General features: G+C 38.7%; 2 protein-coding genes across 2 annotated transcripts; both read right to left on the bottom strand.

Moving 5' to 3' along the window:
* Positions 1-1,237: 1,237 nt before the first annotated feature.
* Positions 1,238-11,063, bottom strand: rhcgb (Rh family C glycoprotein b). The gene is made up of 11 exons (XM_087844338.1): positions 10,844-11,063; positions 7,655-7,844; positions 6,906-7,056; positions 6,473-6,620; positions 6,174-6,340; positions 5,842-5,979; positions 2,962-3,098; positions 2,687-2,811; positions 2,521-2,594; positions 1,942-2,009; positions 1,238-1,389 (listed from the first exon to the last, which is right to left on the bottom strand). Exons 1-11 carry the CDS (start codon positions 11,061-11,063, stop codon positions 1,341-1,343), a joined length of 1,467 nt encoding a protein of 488 aa, XP_087700464.1. The 3' UTR covers positions 1,238-1,340.
* Positions 11,064-15,180: 4,117 nt separating this feature from the next.
* gdpgp1 (GDP-D-glucose phosphorylase 1) lies at positions 15,181-17,261 on the bottom strand. The gene is made up of 2 exons (XM_035907165.2): positions 17,002-17,261; positions 15,181-16,551 (listed from the first exon to the last, which is right to left on the bottom strand). Exon 2 carries the CDS (start codon positions 16,541-16,543, stop codon positions 15,446-15,448), a length of 1,098 nt encoding a protein of 365 aa, XP_035763058.2. The 5' UTR covers positions 16,544-16,551; positions 17,002-17,261; the 3' UTR covers positions 15,181-15,445.
* Between the last annotated feature and the right edge of the window lie 2,479 nt (positions 17,262-19,740).

The raw sequence follows: 19,740 nt of genomic DNA, 5'->3' as shown, positions 1-19,740 counted from the left end.
TCAAGATCATATGGCTGATGTCTAGTTTGTTTTGGTCACCAGAGTGTCCCGGGAGAGCAATAAGAGTGCGACCTTTACCCTGAGTTGCATCGCCACTTAAGAGGAGCCGTTGAAGGAGGTACAGTCCCTCTCACATTTAAATTCGTATTTCAAGTGCACCGCTTCAAACATTTATTTAATTGCTAAATATATCCAAACTTAATTATTCACATACAGACAAAGCAAGCATAGGATATTGTACACTTTCTTAATAACTTTTAATTTCCAAAATTACATTACGATCAATACAATCAGTGTAGAACGTTTAAGAATACAAATATCAACTTCTGACAAAACCAATTTTCAGATCAGTAATATCAATAAACATATCTGGTAACACATTCCTTCTATAGCCTATTTTACCATTTGCAAATTGTGACAAGCTGGAATCATCCAACAATCAAAAAGGTGCTGACTAATGTATTTGTTGCTAACTCTAAAAGTACTCATAAGAAGAGGCCGCTGCACGAAGGGAAGAAGAACAACACATTAACTTTATAAAATTCCTCATGTGTGCTTACATATTTACATTTCCATCATTCTTTGTAATGCTTGATAAGAGGGTGGTGATAACACGTTACCAAATGTATTCATTTATTTCCTTTAATGTCACCAGATAACTTAGGTCTAAATCAATCAGTATCAAGATTAATACCCGTCTCATTGTAAAAATTCTCCATGAAGATACACACACCAACAAAACAAAAAACCCTACTCAAATGCATCTAATGGAAACATCATTTTCAGATGTAACTAATGAGACAATGAAGGAAGCTGACAGAAAGGTTTGTCTAAAAGTTGTGTACTCTGAGATTTTACCTGCAGTTCATTACATCACACAGACCAAAATCATTTAGATTTGGATCAGGAGAAATGTTAAATAGGAGATTCTACAAATGCATCGCAACGTGGTTCAAAGCATAAGACAAAACTTTTCTCTTGAGTAGTTTAGGTCAGCTTTACAGGTATTATTGCAAGCGACACGAGAATTTACACAAGTCAATTTACCGGTCTCTTTACTTTGAAATGAGGCAAATCAAGGTAATTCCCCCCACTGAATGTTTGACCTACTGTCAGCTGATTTAAATGGAATAATGTGTTCAGCTAGCAGAAGATACATTACTCCTCTAGTAGTTTTTAATTCAAACAAAAACCGAGATTTTGAAATACAATTCAGTCATAACATACTGACAAACATATCACTGTATGGAAAATAGCTGGTGCTGACAAGTGGTCATTAATTGCACGAAATGAACATTTTTGTCCAGTGGGAGAATGATTGGAAACAAGGCAGAAGTCCATTAAGATCGAGCCCTGGACTCCGACTCCATGGTGAAATTTGACTCGGCGCTAGAAAACCAAATTTCACGAATTACAAGATCTGGCCTGAAGACATTCATGTGGTCATTACATATTAAATCTACTAAGCAGATTCCAAAAAATAATTACTAGTTGCATTTTTGTTTCTACTATAAACATGACTGTTGTTGCATAACTTCAAGGTCACATTGAAGAGTTAACCATGTGAAGCAGTTCTGTGGAAAACCCCGTATCAACAGAGAGCACAGGTTAACTTAGCAGCATAGAGCACAGCATCTGCGTTAGCATCTTATGATTAAACCCACACCTAGGGGTGGTAGGAGACGTCTATGTCTCTGAGGTGTCATGTTATCCGCCACCTCACCTCCTGATTACACTGTATTCAACACCCTGAGAATATATCCCTCACACAATGTCAGGAGTTACATGAAGATGTGTGAATAATCCCAAAACTGTGCTGTGCTGCCATCGAGAGGAGACTGAATGCACTACAGTCTTGAACAACAAAAGGCAATGACTGCATCGTTAGTTTGGTATGAAAACAGCGCAAATCCTCGACAGATAAAAGAAGGAGACACTTACATATCTTTGTTTTGCACGTGGTTGTTGTACTGCAGGATTGTTGGGATGCTCTCCTCCTCCTCTGGGACCTGTTGATATTAGAAGGCAAACATTGTGATCTCAGGAAGATAACAAGCATATGAACAACTAGCGTCAGAATATCTGATTTCACGGTTTCTTATTAAATTTGGGGAAAAGTTAAAGAGTAAATTGGGTTTTTGTACCAGAAGAAGAGTGAATGACGGCAGACTATTTGCAAATGTTAACGCTGGGTTGGAGAAACAGCCTCAGAATGAGCAAAACACAACAACAAATGTTTCTACAAGTAGCATTAAACCAAGACTGTAATTTAAAATCTCTTCGTCAATTTATATACACATTGGATCAAACGTGTGCTTCAAAAATAGGTATGACCATTTAATAAAATTCATCAGGATTTGTTAAATATCTTAAAAATGCCACTCAGGGATATCAATAAAGCTTTTTTCTTTTTGTGCATCCTAAAACTTTCTGTGTGCTGAAATAGCGACTGAATTCTGATTTTACATCGCAAATCCTTACATCCTCATAAATGTAAGGATGTTAAGATTTATCTCTCACCTCCCAGTAGGTCTCATCATCAAAGCAGTTGTCATCTGCAGGGTCTCCCCAGATAGGTAGCCTTAAGATAGCGCCTGATAGGAAGAGAAAAACGAAGTCATTATCATCACTGTCTGAAAAGCAGTTTTTAACACGTGTATATATTCTGTCAAACTGATTTCCTCACCAACAATGATGCCTCCACCTATACCGAAGCACAACGCCACACAGAGGCCCGCTGCCTGGTGACCGCCCTGCCTTGTGGGTACCATGTCTTCGAATTTACCCTTAAAGTCAAAGGTGTTCTCCAGCCTTTTTTTTTTAAAAAAAGGGGGGGGAGCTCAATGAAAAGAATACAGGTATTGCAACTGTTTTTTCCTCTTTAAGCCATTAATTTGAAAAGGTAAACACAGCCATAATGTCTAGCTGAATGTTTCCTTTTTGTAGTCAAGGAAAACTCACCCCTTATGGCCATAAACTTCAACAGATGCAGATGCAGCTGTAATGGCTCCCACAATGCCACCTACAACTCCTGGCATAGCGTGGAGGTTGTGGATTCCACACGTGTCCTGGATCTTCAGGCGCTTTTCCATGAATGGCTGAAAGATTTGTGTGATTTTACTAAACAAGCATAGTTATAGTAATATCACTTTCTCACTTTAGTAGAGTAAGAGCACTCCTGTCACCAGTTTGCATGCTTGTGGGATGTTATCACAGGAAGACACTAAACAGATAGTTTAGTTTAGTTTAGTTATTTATATAGCACTTTTAATTACAACAGTGGTGTTGACCAAAGTGCTGTAAAAACATATAAATTATATAATAAAATAACACGCAATAAAATAGCAATATCAATTAACATCAATGCCGAATAGCTAATAACAAATAAATAAGTAAATAACTCTCGTGCAGTATTAAAAGCAGGTAAGTAGAAATGTGTTTTAAGATAGGATTTAAAAAGATTGAGGGTAGGAGCCTGTCTAATGTGAAGAGGCAAATCATTCGACAATTTAGGCACCACAACTGCAAACGCACGATCACCTCTAAGAACCAGCCTCGACCTTGGTGTGGCCAAGAGCAAAAGATCACCTGATCTAAGAGCTCTAAGGGGCATATAAGGCTGCAGTAGATCTGACAGATACTATGGGGCCTGTCCATTCAGTGATTTATAACCAATATGATTTTATAATTGATTCTAAAACGTACAGGGAGCCAGTGAAGCGAGGTAAGCACAGGGGCGATATGTTCATTTCTCTTCATCTGTGTCAAAAGACGAGCAGCGGCATTCTGGACCAGCTGGAGCCTTGCAAGACAAGGCCGACTAATGCCTACATATAAAGAATTACAACAGTCCAGTTGGGATAGGATGAAAGCATGAATTGCCCGTTCTAGGTTTTTAAAAGACAAAAAAGATCTCACCTTGGATAAAAGCCTCAGTTTTGCTGTACAACTAAACTAATCTGTTTCGCAAAAGTGAACTTAATGTCAAATATAACACCCAAATTTTTAGCATGCAATTTGATAAAAAGTTCTAAACTGTGCGAATTAAAATGTGAGGTTCTAAAATTGCAACTTTGCAACCAAAAACGATCACGAGACACTGAAATAAAGGTTCTAGTGAAGCAGAACTGTTTCTCTTTAGCTGAAGATTGATCTGAGTGTCGTCAGCATATGAGTGAAAACTAATATTATAGTTCCTGAAAATAAGATCCCGAGGCAACATATATAGAGAGATATAGATACTGAGAGTCCTCCTGCTTCTAGAGGGATGTAAATGTTTAGGTAGGGGCCCTGTTGTAAAGTTGAAGGCATTCAGATGTCTTGCTGTTAGGGAGGTGACGGCTAAGCAGAAAACAAGGTCATAATTCTCTCTGTGAGGGAGGAGATATAGCCCCCCGTGAGATGGGCCAACATGTGAGCGTTGTGGATGTTCTTAGTTTGGGAAGGTATAAAAGAGTTCAGGGCGGTGTCCATCCTCAGAAAACTGTTTGGTGTTTGATCTGAATGTTTTCTCCACATTGCAATGTGTTAATTAAACCACTTCAAATCAAGCTCACTGGGTGTGTTGCAGGTTATTGGTACAATTTCCATAACAGTAGTTATTATTATTTTTTTGATAGCTTGTTGTCTTCTGTATCTTGTGTCGAGTTTGACTTCCCCTGTCTTGCTTTGACTGTTTTCAGCTGTTTCTTTCTACCAAGGTATTTAAGCCCCCTGATTAACCTTTCACGTGTGTGACACCCAAGCCCCCAAGTATTAAAATTGTTTTTACAGCTAGACATGTAAAAGCAGTGTTTTTTTTGTTTTGTTTTGTTTTTGTTTCTTTATTAGCAGAATGTTTGTGTTAAGCCATACACCAATAGCCAGTGCAAGAGAGTATGTTTTAGATATGCTGTCTGCAGAACTGATACCCCTGGCAGTCCACGAGTATACATTTGTCATCACTGACTTGTGGGACTTTGAGTGAGGCACAGACTTACTAGAGCAAAACTAAAAGCCTTAAAATGCATCATGACTTAAAATGGAGATCAGTTCAGAGTGAGTTTGATATTGATGAAGTTCATTGTTGCTCTACCACCAATCTACACTGACTTGCTCACTATTGTTCAGGTTACCTGTCGAAAAATCTCACATAAAATGACTATTTGTCTGTAAAAAGATAAAAAGAACTTTTGAACTTTTAAAATCATATCAGTAATTTTAAAAGTTCAGAAGTTCTTTTTAAAATTACAGTTCAAAATACAGTAATGGAATGTGGAATCTGTTTTCTGTTATTTTTGTGCATTTAGCAAAAGCTACATTACTAAAGCACCACAACTTCCTTAGTTTTATTGCTCATATGTAGAATAATTTGCAAAACGTATCACTTCCTCAAATCCATGCTTTAAATACAAGGGGCATTGGGTGCTGTTTATTTATAGAAATACTGATGTCTCTGTACATTGGGGTACATCTGGGGTCACAAAGTGTCAGATCGTTGATAATTAATTAATTTTTGTTATAATTAATTGCAAACAACTATTTTGAGCCAGCATCCTAGGCTTTGCTTTAGTGATGAAAGGGTTGTTGAACAACATTATAATGATCAGAAATTCATGCGAGGGTCAAAAGTGTGAAATACAACCCCGGTCTACCCTCCTTATTTGTCGCACACATGGGAAAGTTAAGAGCAAAACTTAAGAAAAACAAAATATAATAGGATAAGGTAAAACAGAATAACATACTATACAAAATAGAATAAAATGCTTTGTTATAGTAGAAATAAATGCACTTGTGTGTGTGTGAATGTCTGCACGTGTGTGGTCATCTTCAGAGAGCATTAAAAGAAAAGAAATATCATACCGTGAGAAAGATATATCCAAGTGTGGAAATGACGCCACAGCAGAAACCTACAATAAGACAGCCATAGGGCATCAGCATGAACTCAGCTGCTGTTCCAGCTGCAACGCCTCCAGCAAGTGTGGAGTTCTGGATGTGAACCTGAGAAACAAGTGCAGAAAAATGTGTATCCTGGGTAAATAATCATCTGACGGGTGCACTTATTGAAAAATTTGTTTGCAGGATTGTTAAACTCTTTATAGATTTCTTGTTTTGGTTTGTATTCATCTCCTATTGTCACAATCATGTCCATGTGCATAATAGGTTATATCTAATAAGTGTTTGTAACTTGTTACCATGTCTAGTTTCCCATGCTTCTGGAAGAGGCTCGAGATGGCCACAGTGGTGAGGACAGTTGAGGCCAAACAAAGGTAAGTGTTGATGGCGGCTCTGTGCTGCCCATCCCCATGATCACAGATAGCTGAGTTGAAGCTGGGCCAGAACATCCACAGGAACAGGGTGCCTGTGCCATAGTGATATAAGTCACAAGTAACAGGGAGTTTTGTGAGATTAAATAGATAAAAAAAACCTCTTATGAATCAAAAGCAATACTAAACATGACGATTTGCAGTTGTGGGTAGTAAACAAAGCTTACCAATCATTGCAAAGACATCTGAGTGGTAGACAGAGCCCTGCAGACGACTGCTCTGGTGCAAGTTAGGACGATAGAGCATCCATGATATGGAAAGACCATAATAGCCTCCAAATGTGTGAATTACCATGGAGCCTCCAGCATCTCTGGCCTTCAGGAATAAAAGAATAGCATTAGGCCAAAACTATATTTCCTACTCTGCAGTCTGCTATGAGAAGCAGATTCTGAGCAGGTGTGGTCGTGGACTTGAGATGCATGTGTGTGTGTGTGTAAAAGTGAAAAAGTCACCTAAACATCATGTCGGGGTCTGGATCGTTCACAGACATGAACTAAATGAGCTCCTGTTTTTACAACTGGAAATTATATGTATTGTCTGATTAGATAGCATTTTTATTATATATTTTTGGTAAAGTATAATCTGATTGTTAAAACTTACATGTATAACACTTAGGATGATAAATTCCTCCACAGCAAACAGTGTAATCCCAAACAAAGTCAGAACCATTAGCTGGACTGGACTGACTTTTCCCAGCAATGCTCCATAGGCAATTAAGCAGCCAGCCACGCAGAAATCAGCATTGATCAGGCTGAAGAAGGCAATACAGTCAAAATGTAAAGGACAAGCAAGGAAATAAAAGAGCATTACTTCTCTGCACTGGCCTTGCGCAAGATCATCATATTTATTTGGTTAAGAGTGCACTTATTCCGAAATGAATGAACTAACAATGCTGCATTTTGTACACTTAACATAGATTCACATGGGTGGCAAATGAAAAGAAAACACAACTTAATGTGTTTCAGGAGAAACTATGCTGCCAGGACAGGGTCACGGTTTTGAATTACCCCCATGTGGATCACTTTCTCTATCTCTATTTTACACACAAACACAGCTATCATATCTTTGGCAGCACTTCAGAAGTAGCATAATTTCCCATTACCCCCAATTTCAGTCTACCTTCCAACCACAAACACAAACTCTTTTCTTCTGGATACAGGTGGAAACATATTCCCATAGGAGAGACCTCGGTATTTCTCGGTATTTGAATCAAAAGACAAGAACTCATAACATGAATCACATTATTTCATAACATGACTTGTTATATAATATCTGTAAGTCATACATTTCAGATTTTTTGTGTGTGAAGTGATTCCTTTAAATCATGAGCAATAAAACTGAACTATTACTTTTCAACTCCAATTCTGATCTTCCCATCAGGGCCCAGCCAGTGGAACCAGCCCTGCATCAGCAGTGCCCACTGAAGACCAAAGGCAGCGATGAGGAAGTTGAAACCTACTCCTCCGAAGCTGTATCGCTTAAGAAACGTCATGAGGAAACCAAATCCAACAAATATCATCACATGGACATCTTGGAAACCTAACAGAAAAATGTGATTAGATAGAAGAGCAGTACAGAATAGAAGTAGAAAAAAGGAAAGGAATGGTAGTAGGGACAGCTTGGTGGCATAGTGGTTATAACTTTTTTGCTTTCAAGTCACTTACAGTCTGCCAACACACAACTAGAGTAAACAAAGTCAATTTCTGAAGGGTTGATGCAAAAATTGTGGAGCGGAAAATCTCAAAGAGGGCTCAAGTAGACAAGACTAGAAAAAAATGAATAAAAAAGAAAAGAAAAATCTGGCTTTAAACAATTTAGGGATGATTTGCACAGCAAATGAGCGTTTTAATACAAAAGTGAAATATATAAATCAAAGGTTTATTTATTCAAATAATTAATCGTTATGTAAAATGTGCTTGATATTATCTAAATGTATCCCATCGCAGTAAATTTCATTTGACCAGATTTAATTAAATTTAACATTTACATGGGGTGGCTGTAGCTCAGGTGGTAGAGCAGGTCATCTACTGATCGGAAGGTTGGTGGTTCGATTCCTGGCTTCCCCTAGTCTGCATGCCAAATATCCTTGGGCAAGATACTAACCCCAAATTGCTCTCCGATGCATCCATCGGAGTATGAATGTGTGTGAATGTTATCTAGAAAAGCACTTAGAGAGATGTGCTTGTGCGAATGGGTGTGAATGGGTGAATGCACAAGTTGTGTAAAGCGCTTTGAGTGCTCAGAAGAGTAGAAAAGCGCTATATAAGAACCAGTCCATTTACCATTTACAATGTGCTTATGTAACATAATGGAAACTGGAACATGGAATTTGAACTGTGGGAAGCCAAAATACCAAGAGGGAACGCATGCAGACACAGGAAGCATATGCAAACCCCCCACTCCAGCAGGCAGGTGGATTCAAACCCACAACCTTCTTGCAATGGGGTGATTCTGCCCCAAGTATGTACAAGTTGGGGCGACCGTGGCTCAGGGGGTTGGGAAGCGCATCTGTAACCGGAAGGTAACCGGTTTGATCCCCGGGCTCTCTGTCCTGGTCGTTGTGTCCTTGGGCAAGACACTTCACCTGCCGGCTACTGTTGTTGGCCAGAGGGGCCGATGGTGCGATATGGCAGCCTTGCTTCTGTCAGTCTGCAGCTGTGGCTACAACTGTAGCTTGCCTCCACCAGTGTGTGAATGAATAGTGGCATTGTAAAGCGCTTTGGGTGCCTTGAAAAGCGCTATATAAAACCAATCCATTATTATGGATAATAATTTAAAGTACATGTTCTCTCTGAATAGCTGAGCTTTAAATGTGACTATATATCATATAAAATTGTATGCAGAGATATTTTTGATTTCAAAAATGCTAATCACACCCATCGTTGTCCTTTTTTCTTTCTTAATCTGATACTAATTAACCTGTGATCTTTTATAGGTTACATTGTGTACTCTTGAATTTAGAGGAAAAACTGTCTACCATGCAGTTTACTTTTACAATGCGTCATCAGGAGTCATGAGGGCTTATTAAATAACAGGGGGTAAAACTGAATGAATGAATGAAATGAAGATGACTCGAGGACTCTGTGTCTATTTACTGTTGCAGATTAGATGATGACATGTTTTGATAATGCAGAGTTGCATCTAGTTACTTATGCAAGTGCTAACCCTTAGGGTTTGCAGGAAATGTCTGTAAAAGTAACACGGGCAGACCAGGAAAATGATGACAGCAATAATTTGGCAGTTTTCATGAATCTGAAGGGTCTGTAGTGCAAGTATGGACAACACCTGCTCAAAATCATTTCAATTATTTAAAGTAGATCTAGCAACACATGTTTGTTTTTTTAAATGAGGTTATTTATATATCTATCTAACTAAAGTTATATTTAATATATTGTCAGGAATTGCATAACTCCATTAAATTAAGCCAACAAAAATCTGTCAGGTCTTAGAAGTTCAGATCAATCAAGATTAAAAGTATAAAAATATAGAGATTATATTTACAGCTACACATTTGAAGAACTTTAGGTTCTTTAATAAACTCATCAGGAAGGCCAGCTCTGTTCTGGGATGCACCCTGGACCCAGTACAGGTGGTGGGAGACAGAAGGACTCTGGCCAAAATAACATCTCTGATGGACAGAGTCTCCCACCCCATGCATGTAGATGTTGCTGAACTGCAGAGCTCCTTCAGTGACAGACTGCTGCATCCTCGATGCATGAAGGAGCGTTTCCGCAGGTCCTTCCTCCCTCCAGCTGTCAGACTGTACAATCAAAACTGCTCCCAACAAACATAGATGTTTACATCAATGCTGTAACTGCAATAAGTTAGTTAATTAACCAATTCGCACTACAACCTGGTTTGCCTCTTACCTGTAATTATTTTTATTTAATTTAATAACTGTACAGTACTCTCTGTTTATAGTAACCATTGTCCTTGATATAAATATGTAAGAAAAATTGTGTATGTTTCTGTTCCATGTCCTGTGTCCTGTTTGTTTGTATATTTGTCTTTTTGGCTGCTGTTACAACCAAATTTCCCCTTGTGGGACAATTAAAGGATTATTCTATTCTATTCTATTCTAATCATGAGACAGGCAGTACCTGACATGACTAGCAAATAGGATACATAGATACCAGCATGCACAGCAGCATTATTACAACATAACACTACAACTGTCTGACACGTTGTGGGGCGCAATAGGTGCCACTGCACTGTGAAACAATAAGCTGCAAATGTTTTAGCACAATTTCTTTTTTTTTCTTTTTTTTTTTAACAGGACGAGGCCTTAGAGGAGTCAAATCCTTGGGGAAAATTCACCTAGGAGTCAGATCTTTGTCAGCAATGTGAAGGTAATTTGTAAGGTTAGCATAATATGAGGTCTGGTAAACTGGTAAGTCAACCAGAAGCTTTTTACTGGACTGGAAAAAAATATTTGCTAGCAGAGATAAAATTATAGAACAAATATCTAATTGTACATAGAAATGGATACATTACAGAATTTACTGGAGAAGAAAGATAGAAATAAAGAAATTACTTACTTGGATATCTGAAGTAGAAGTCATTCTCAATGTCTTTTAAATTTTTTTCTTTTCTGTGCTCTACCCAGTGTGCATCTGCCTCGTCATTATAACGTATAAAAACCCCAAACAAGATGATCATGGCAGTCTGCCACACAATGCAAACAGCTGGAAGACTCAGACGAACATTGGTGTTCTTTTCCCGATCACACATTTCCCTAAAGCTCTGACAAGCTCCCATTGCTTTTGATTACTTAAAATAGATTTTCTAAAAAAATAAAAATAATAATAAAAAAACAACATATATATATATATATGTTTTTTTTGTTTGTTTTTTTTTTATCTCAATGCCTTATTATCTGAATTCTGAATTATTCTGCTGAGCTGCTCTCTGCAAAAGTGACAGACGCTTTAAAGGTCTGAGCATTTTAGATTGAAGATGGGACTCTGAGGACACACCCACAGACTCTCCCTACAAATTGCAAGTCACATGCGACTCTTTTCAGTGATATCTAGATTTTGAATTTTGATTTTAGCATATTTTCAGTTTTTGCTAAAATTTTGATCAAACCAAATCAAACTTTATTCACAGCCTAAATAATCTGCAAAAACACTGTTCCTTAAATTACGTTGGTTAGGCTTTATGTTTGCTTAGCATGTAATATAACAGCGAGATTAACTTATTCCTTAGGACAAAAAGCCAATTTTTGGAAAACAAATGAAGCTTTTCAATAATAATAGAGGCTTGTACAGAACTTGCAGTTTTCTTATTTCTAGATAGCTACAGGGGACATTCTTCTCTCCTTGCTCAGGGCTGTTTCGATGAAATAATGTCTAAGATACATGACAGGTTTGATGGAAACAGCCATCATTGGGTTTAAGGTTGAAACAAGTGTCCAGTTTTTTGTGCATTTTTCTGGTTCATACAAGCAAATTATAGAGAACAATTTCACTTTCACTTTCACATTAAAACATTTTATTGCACTTAGCGCTCAGAAACAATGAAAGCTGAGTAAAATAAAGAATCAGTAAACTGGAACAAATAATTTGGATTAAATATCCAAAACTTCGGGTCTTTTCAAAATAAAATTAAAATGCCTTTATTTTTACAGCAAGGTTATGAGCACTATATCCTTTTTTGTTGTCTTCCACATATGGAATTCCTATAGTGTTGCTATAACCTAACAATAGCTTAATATTGGAATGCATGTTATTTAAAGCTTGTAGTTCTGTCTCTGATCGAGCCCAAATCAAACAAATATCCTTAATTAATCCCCAGCAAATAATATGTGTGAAAAACATGTTTTCCTGATTAAACACAAAGTTCCCATTTATCAGCAAAAGGACTATAGTAACTCCCCTTAATCTGTTTAAATACTTTGCCCTGTCTGCTAAATAAATATAATAAATATTAAACTGGTCTAGAAGTCTGGTAATCCTAAAGTTATATTCAATACAATCAACTCTGTCATGCATCCCACCACATCAGTCATATCTGAGACTGCCCCACACACGTCTGAGGATTTTCAAAAATTCTTTACTGAAAAAATTAATGATATCCGAGCACATATCCCGCTCCCATCCCAAGACCCCTCTGAACCACCTACATGTTCATTCCTTTTTTCAGAATTTAAACCGTTTTCATTATCCCATCTCACTGATATAATAATGCACATGAAACCAACTACGTGCCCCTTGGATATGTTACCTACACCATTTCTCAGAGATGTGCTGAAGACAGTCGGCCCCAACATCCTTGCTATTGTAAATGGCAGTATCTCATATGGAACTGTTCCTGACTTGTTTAAAAAAGGTGTTGTCCAGCCGCTTCTAAAAAAAACACCTGGGTTAGATCCATCAGTTCTTGGCAATTTTAGACCAATCTCTAAGCTGCCATTTTTGTCTAAGGTTCTTGAGAAGATTGTTCTCCACCAATTATCCTCATTTTTAGACATGCATAATATTCTGGACAAATATCAGTCTGGTTTCAGGGCCTTCCACAGCACAGAGTCTGCTCTACTGAAGGTGTTCAATGATGTGCTTCTAGCTGCTGATTCTGGGAAAAGTACGGTTTTAATCCTTTTAGACCTGAGCGCAGCATTTGACACTGTCGACCACACAGTCCTATTAAACCGTCTAAAGACATGTGTTGGCATTCAAGGCTCTGCTCTAAAATGGTTTGCCTCTTACCTAGAGAACAGAACATATTCAGTGATGCTGGGTAACAAATACTCTTCCCCAGCTACACTCACTTGTGGAATACCTCAGGGCTCTATTCTAGGCCCGGTCTTATTCTCCTTATACATGCTCCCATTGGGCTCCATTTTTCAGAAACACCAGATCTCTTACCACTCTTATGCAGACGATACACAGTTCTACCTCTCTCTAAAACCAGGCGCTGATAGTACACTGCAGAAAGTCTCAGAGTGTCTTAGCGACATACATTGCTGGATGTCTCTGAACCTTCTCAAACTAAATCATGACAAAACTGACATTATAATCTTCGGTAAGCAGGACTCTATTAGTCTCATAAGAAACAATTTGGGCCCATTATCAGCTAATGTACATCCCCATGTAAAAAATCTTGGTTTCATTTTTGATTCCACTCTCAAGCTGGACAAGCAAATAAATTCAGTTGTCCGTGGCAGTTTTTTCCAACTCAGGAGCATTTCTAAACTCAAAAATATCCTGTCATCTAAAGACCTGGAAACTGTTATCCATGCTTTCATATCGTCACGTCTTGACTATTGTAACTCTCTCTATTTAGGCATTTGTCACTCAAGCCTGTCACGCCTGCAACTTGTTCAAAATGGAGCCGAATATTACTCCAGTACTCGCATCTCTACATTGGCTACCAGTTAAACATAGAATTGATTTTAAGGTTTTACTATTTGTTTTTAAAGCTCTCCATGGTTTGGCTCCAGGTTACATTTCAGATCTTCTTAGCCTGCACTTACCCACTCGATCTCTGCGCTCCTCCAGTCAGATGGTTTTATCAGTTCCACGCTCCCAGCTCAAATCTACAGGTGACAGGGCTTTCTCCATTGCCGCCCCGAGACTCTGGAATAGTCTTCCCCCCTTCATAAAATTCTCTTCATCCTTGGAAGTCTTTAAATCGAATCTCAAGACCTACTTATTTTCCATGGCTTTCGGATCTTTTTGATATCTTTTTTTATTCTGTCTATTTGGTCTCTTATCTTATTGGATGGTGTTGTATGTGTATATAAGTTATGTTCACATATGTGTGCTTGTGTGTGAATGTGTACAGCTTTGTATATGTATGTGCATATTTGCATGTACATTATATGCTATATACTCTTACATGTCTTACAATTCTTTTTTTAAAATGTTTTTTCTATTTTAATTCTTTTATTATATTATCCCTCTGTTCAGCACTTTGGCCGACACTTGATGTCTTTTAAATGTGCTATATAAATAAAGATGACTTGACTTGACTAAAACTGTCAAACCATTTTGAACCATTATAGGAGAAAAAGAGCAAGTTGGCAGCCAAGCATACAGATTAATGTGCTACTGAGTGATCCCCAGTGAGGAGCCTCATTACAACAGGTGAGCAGAACGCTCCTCTCGCTACTGCTGCTACCTTGGCGATGTCGTTCTAGCAAATGATTTGCTCTTCAGAGATCATGTCTAGCATTGATGTTTATCTGAGAACCACTGTCAGGCTTTCTGAAGTGAGTTTTTGAAATCCATAATGCCCGATGTAGTGTTGTTATTTGACAATAGCTGTGAACTAACTTTGGGCTTGTTGTGCAGTTTTATTTATGGTGGAGCCAGGATAACTGTCAGGTGACAGTTATTTAGGTAATGTTACCAATAACATTACATAACATAGGAACGCGTTGGGTGACTGAAAGCGTAACATGCTGACGATTTGTCACATTGAGAACGTGTTGGGATAACAGCTGTGGAAAATACCCAGTATCCAAAACACAAGGACAAAATACATCCTTCAAGCTGCTGGCTTTTACATAAGACACGGTCATCTTTTCACTACAAATAGACAAGAATATAGTATGTCAAGAATATTATGTCCAAATCTCAAAATGCCCCTATGCCTGATTTCCACAGAACTTACAGCCCTTAATTCTCAGTAATCTGCTCCTTTCTATTGAACCAATGTAAAACCTTTTGTACCCAATGACTCTTATTGTTATTATATACTTTGCTTGGAAAAATGTATCCTACCACCATACTCCTTTTACAACAAACATAAAATGCTCACATGTAACAAATAGCATTCACAATGGCTCTGTGCCACCACACCCGAGCTTCTCCTGACCCGATTAAACTTGGCTAAGAACAGCAATTCATGAACAGACAGACACAAAACTCCATTCTTTAGTCACATTTTATTTGATATCAGTTTTGCTAAAACATATTCATTAACCAATTAAAGCACATTTTATCTTGTAAATATCATATAAATCTCAACATGTGTAATCTCTTTCATTGTACAGGGAAGATTCTGACACACATTCAGTACGGTAGTGCAGTTTTTACAATTTAATTTAAAATCCAGAGGCCAGATTCATCCATTTATTCCATCAAAAGTCTAAGACCCTTCCAGCCCAGCTGTAAGTTGATGAAAATGACCGCACATTATGAACACAATAAATGTTCAGTAAGCTGCTGTTCCAGCTGGTGAAACTCATCTTCAGGCAAAAGATAGCTCTGGATTACATCAACGACATCTTTCTCTGTCATGCGCTCAAAGTCCTTTTTGCTCTTAAAGGGTAAATGTCCAGCCAGTTCACATAGAGCAACATTAAAGGCAGACTCCTCTTTGGCACCAAAGCAGGATATTCTGGGCCACACAGCAATGCGAACACCTTTTCTTGAACAGAAATCCTTTTCACCTTGCGTTTGAACACACGGCGGGCTTCCTCTAGTCAAAAAGAGGTTATGAGCAATATTATTATTCACAAGAAAATCTGTGACTTCACAGATTGTTTGGGCCACTTTCTCCACCTCCTCTGATTCTGCATAAAACAAAAAGCCTGCCGGGAAGTCCAAAATTCGATAAAATCCCTTTTCAGGACATAAAGGTTTAACTGGCTTAGACTCTATCTTGAGGGGATGGTCTAGGTAATATCCATGGAGGTGTAAATGATTGACAGATGCAAATGCTCCCAAACTGTTGAACCCCACACGGAAACCGGGATCAGAGCTCAGAAGCACAGCTTCAATGCCGACATGGATTGCAAACTTTGTCAGGATCTGTGGGAGACAGTGAGCAGGATCTGGGACAAAGAGACAATGTCCAAACTCTAGAGGGCTAACATTGACCAACACAACCATCTTCTGGGGTTGAGGACACTCTGCATTGTTAGTCAAAGGTGAACCTCCTTTTTTGTCCTTTATCATCTCAAATATGATTTCATCGTGTTTAATTTTGTTAAAGTTAAACTGCTTGGCATTGAACTCCTGCTTAATGCTCATGATCTCCTGTGGCTTTCTTCTCTCTATTCCTCGTTGGATATTCAGCTGAGCCACATAGCCATGGGAACCCAGCAGGACCCGTGTTTTTAAATTCCCCAGATGGTAGCGAAATATGCCCCGTGCCATCCTGTCTGCCCAGCCGCCTTGGATGGCGGTGTCAAACTTTGTTGATGCAGAGTTTTTAGCGGAATTGTTTCCACTGATCCGATACACATCAGTGACGAAGTGCTGATGGCTATACACAAACTGGATGGACATGTTGGAATCTGTTGATGAGTGAAACAAGAGGAATTACATTTGATAACAGAGTCACTCAGGTCGGTCATTTAGGTCGGGCAGACACGTGTATACATGTTTAGTTTACGTCATATCAATAACTTGGCAAATAACGTTTGTTTCACCGGCAATGCCATCAAAAAACCTATAGAAATACCTATAGTTACACAAGAAAACTAGAAAAAACATTAACATCTGGACGCTGAAACAAGTGATTGTATAACTTTCAAAAAATTCAGTTCTCAGAGGCTTAATTAAGTAATTTTCATGCGGAAAGTTTGAATAAAGTTCCGGCTTTATTATCAGACAGTGCACTGGTATCAAACTAGTGTCTGAGGCAGTATAGCCTGCTATTCACCTCACAGAGCACTTTAACTTCATTCAATGGACGGCTTTTAATGATTCATGCATGATTGAATTGAATTTTACAGTGACCTTACCTCTTCACATTTGACACCGTGTCAAATCACAAACCGACAGCAGCTACAACGCCTGTTAACGACACGGTTAATTATTTTTCCCATTCAATCGAAAGGTTTATACATGTTTACATCTTCAATCAGATGTCTACAACCGGTTAGCTTGGCAAGCTAGCTTCGTGCTCTTCTTCGCTGGTGTGTATTAGTGGATTTCCGGCTCCTTGTTTCAGAATAAAAGATTCTGTGAAGCTAATCATAGACCTAAAGCGCACATTTCAAATTAGTTTAGTTAGTTTAGTATATTAATATAGCATTAAAATAATAGTATTAACATTTGTATTTTTATGCTAGTACCACTGTAATGTATTTTTAGACTACTGACAAAGTGATTTTTGCATTACTGAAAAGAAATAGCTGTGGATTTTATGCCCAAATGGAAAACATACTAAAAAATGCATGAAGTTTAACGTAAAACAAACCCTTTTCTCAAGGTGTCTCTTGTTCATTTAAAGGAACAGTGAATATAGGCTATTACATTTTTTGTTTTTATAAAGAACAACAAAAATTACGGAGCCCCGCAGGGGACATGGGAGAAAAAAAAATTAAGACGGACTTTTGCGAGATCTCGCAAATCTAACTCGGGATCTCGCAAAACCTTTGCGAGAGCTCGCAAAACAAACTCGGGATCTCGCAAAACCTTTGCGAGAGCTCGCAAAACAAACTCGGGATCTCGCAAAACAAACTCGGGATCTCGCAAAACTTTTGCGAGATCTCGCAAAAGTTTTAGCCGCATTCTTCCCATTAGCTTGAAGCTAACGGGAGGTCGAGACGTCCCGTTAGCTTCGAGCTATCGGGAGGTCGAGACCTACTACAGCCGGGAGGAACACCGCTTTCCCGGCACATCGTGCCTCGACCTCCCGGTCGGCTTCGAGCCAGCGTCCGAAGAATGCGGCTAAAACGTTTGCGAGATCTCGCAAAAGTTTTGCGAGATCCCGAGTTTGTTTTGCGAGATCTCGCAAAAGTTTTTCGAGATCCCGAGTTTGTTTTGCGAGATCTCGCAAACGTTTTGCGAGATCCCGAGTTTGTTTTGCGAGATCTCGCAAAACTTTTGCGAGATCCCGAGTTAGTTTTGCGAGATCTCGCAAAACTTTTGCGAGATCCCGAGTTAGTTTTGCGAGATCTCGCAAAAGTCCGTCTTAATTTTTTTTTTCTCCCATGTCCCCTGCAGGGCTCCGTAAAAAATAGATTTCTTCAGCTATCAACGGTGCATTTTTTTTATATTCTCCATTCTCTGTTACCAATTGTATCCCAGCTACCTTAGGGCGAGAGCCACGGTACTAACACATAGAGACAGACAAGCATTCACACTCACATTCAGATCAGAGGGCAATCTGGAATTATCAACTAACCTTACCCCATTAACTGCATGTCTTTGGACTGGCAGATCACTGTGGAATGATCTGCCCTTGCACGTGAGGCAGGCCTCTTCTCTTTATGAGTTTACAACTGTTCTTAAAACATTTATTTGCTAAAGCCTTTGGCACTCTTTTAAGGGGTTGACTCAATTTGACTTTTTTTTAAACACATTTGATGTTATTTTTTTTGTTTATGCTATTTGTATATGGCCCGCCCTCTTGGTCAAGATGGACATAACAATTCTGCCTAATCAAATTTTATGTATGTGGTTAGAGACCAGCCACATATAAGGTTAACCCATTCATCTGCCTCCTCCTCCACCACTCCTATGCCTCCTTCCACATTTCCACCTCAACCAGTTCCTTCTCATCTCCAGCTTCATCTCTGAAACTGAAGTCATCCCTCTAATACATGAAAACATGCTTGTTTAGTCCTAATATTGTCTCAATTTCTTATTGTCACCAGATCATACATATGACTGTCCCATCTCTGGACAGCTAACAACAAGCCAGCTGAACAACCAGCTGGTTATGATGACCCAACATTATGCCAGATAATTTTAGGCTCAGGTGTCCTAAAAATAATTCTTTCCCTCTATTAAACAGTTTGATTACATTTTCACATCATACTAGAGTTTATTTGCTGTGTGTTTGAGTCCAACAATGTTAGATCCACTTCAAAGAAAGTTTCAATAGCGCCAGTTGACAGCAGCTATCAACAGCAAAAAACTGCAGCACTTACCGACAGGAAGTTCAGGATATCCTAAGCAACTCACCTCAGCAATGCTGTCATCAGGCAGAAGTGAGCTTCACTGACTCATCAGCTCACATCAGCTTTCAGTTTTACAGCCTCCTCCAGAGTAAATAGATATGGACATATATTTACAGCTAAGGTAAACAGTGGACTGACAGCCTACACTCACTACAGCAGCCACCATAGCTAGGATTATGCACTTAAATTGGGATGGTTAAGAAAACAGAACTCAGTTGATTGCAATCTGCAATCTACTGACATCTAGTGGTGATATTCTACACACTACACCTTTAATACAATGGATCTAAAACTTTTCCTGGCACACCCAAGTTTAAAGCTTCCTCTTCCTTTTTATACTTCTTTTTTGGCTGCTCTCTTTGTGGTCGGTATAGCAGATCACCTGCCTCCATCTCATTCTATCTCTAGAATCATCTTCTGTCATAGCAGCCCTATGTCTTGTTTGACTACATATATGTACCTCCCCTCTGGTCTTTCTTTTCTCCTCCTGCCTGGAAGCTCCATATTCAATATCCTTTGTCCAGTACATCCACTATCCCTCATGTACACATTTCCAAACTATGTCAGCCTTGC

The sequence above is a fragment of the Neolamprologus brichardi genome, chromosome 7, assembly GCF_056152115.1.
Source record: "Neolamprologus brichardi isolate AB-2024 chromosome 7, ASM5615211v1, whole genome shotgun sequence".
Classification (NCBI taxonomy): Eukaryota; Metazoa; Chordata; class Actinopteri; order Cichliformes; family Cichlidae; genus Neolamprologus; species Neolamprologus brichardi.
This window is presented reverse-complemented; position numbering and strand designations above follow the sequence as displayed.